The sequence below is a fragment of the Lepidothrix coronata genome, unplaced genomic scaffold (genome assembly GCF_001604755.1).
Source record: "Lepidothrix coronata isolate B3197 unplaced genomic scaffold, Lepidothrix_coronata-1.0 Scaffold601, whole genome shotgun sequence".
NCBI lineage: Eukaryota > Metazoa > Chordata > Aves > Passeriformes > Pipridae > Lepidothrix > Lepidothrix coronata.
Window position 1 is genome coordinate 1 of NW_016690781.1, and position 961 is coordinate 961.

General features: G+C 58.1%; 1 protein-coding gene across 1 annotated transcript in view; it reads left to right on the forward strand.

Annotated features, from left to right (window-relative positions):
* Positions 1–427: 427 nt before the first annotated feature.
* Positions 428–961, forward strand: part of LOC108510281 (maestro heat-like repeat-containing protein family member 1) — a gene marked incomplete at its 3' end in the record, with an annotated part of 16,798 nt that continues 16,264 nt past the window's right edge. The window contains exons 1-2 of the mRNA XM_017839948.1: positions 428–752; positions 853–879. Of these exons, the coding sequence (XP_017695437.1) occupies positions 540–752; positions 853–879 (240 nt within the window). The remainder of the gene's footprint in view (positions 753–852; positions 880–961) is intronic.

A 961-nucleotide genomic window follows, 5' to 3' on the forward strand; every position in this document is an offset into this window, starting at 1 on the left:
TACACCTCACTAGGCCTCACTACACCTCACTAGGCCTTACCAGGCCTCACTAGGCCTCACTACACCTCACTAGGCCTTACCAGGCCTCACTAGGCCTCACTACACCTCACTAGGCCTTACCAGGCCTCACTAGGCCTCACTACACCTCACTAGGCCTTACCAGGCCTCACTAGGCCTCACCAGGCTTCACCAGGCCTCACTAGGCCTTACCAGGCCTCGCTCCCCAACCTGACAGACTCAACAGCAGGGAACCTGCACCTCCAAAGCTGCTGGAAGGAAAGAGGGGCAAAAACCTTTCCTCCTTTCTTCTTATAGCTTGGCTTACGTAAAAATCGTAGAGAATACCGGGTAAATCTGGGCCCTTCCTTGGTTACAAACTGGTCACCGAGGAAGGCCCAGACCAAACCACCACGATGTATATGTGATTTGGAGCAGAAGCGAACAGGACGAGGGGTGACTGGCCCTCCAGGGAACACTGCCCTGGCACCCATCACCTCTGAGCCCCCCCCTAAACTCTCGGGGGGGGCCAATTTCAACCCATGACGCCACATTTCCTCCGGGTGTCGACGTCTCCAACCTGCTTCCCTCCCTCTTCCCCCCCGCAGGACCGGAGCGACACGGAGGTGGAGAAGATCAAGAGCACCCTCATCCTGTGCTACGGGCACGTGGCCGTGGCCGCGCCCCGCGAGCTCCTCCTGCCCCGCGTCGAGGCCGACATCCTGAGGAACATCTTCCAGTACTTCCACACCAAGGTGAGCTCCTCCCTTTCCCGGGAAAAGCCAGGAGCGGATCCCCGGGTGGATCCTTGCGTATTCCTGCGTCCCTAACGGTGTGTTTTTCCCACTTGTTCAGGTTCTGGGGATAAAAGTAGAGACCAAGGTACAGCGTGAGTGAGTGAGAGGCGCTTGCTCTGCTCTGCTCTTCCCTGGCTCCTCTCTCTCTCTCTCTCTCTGCCTCTTCC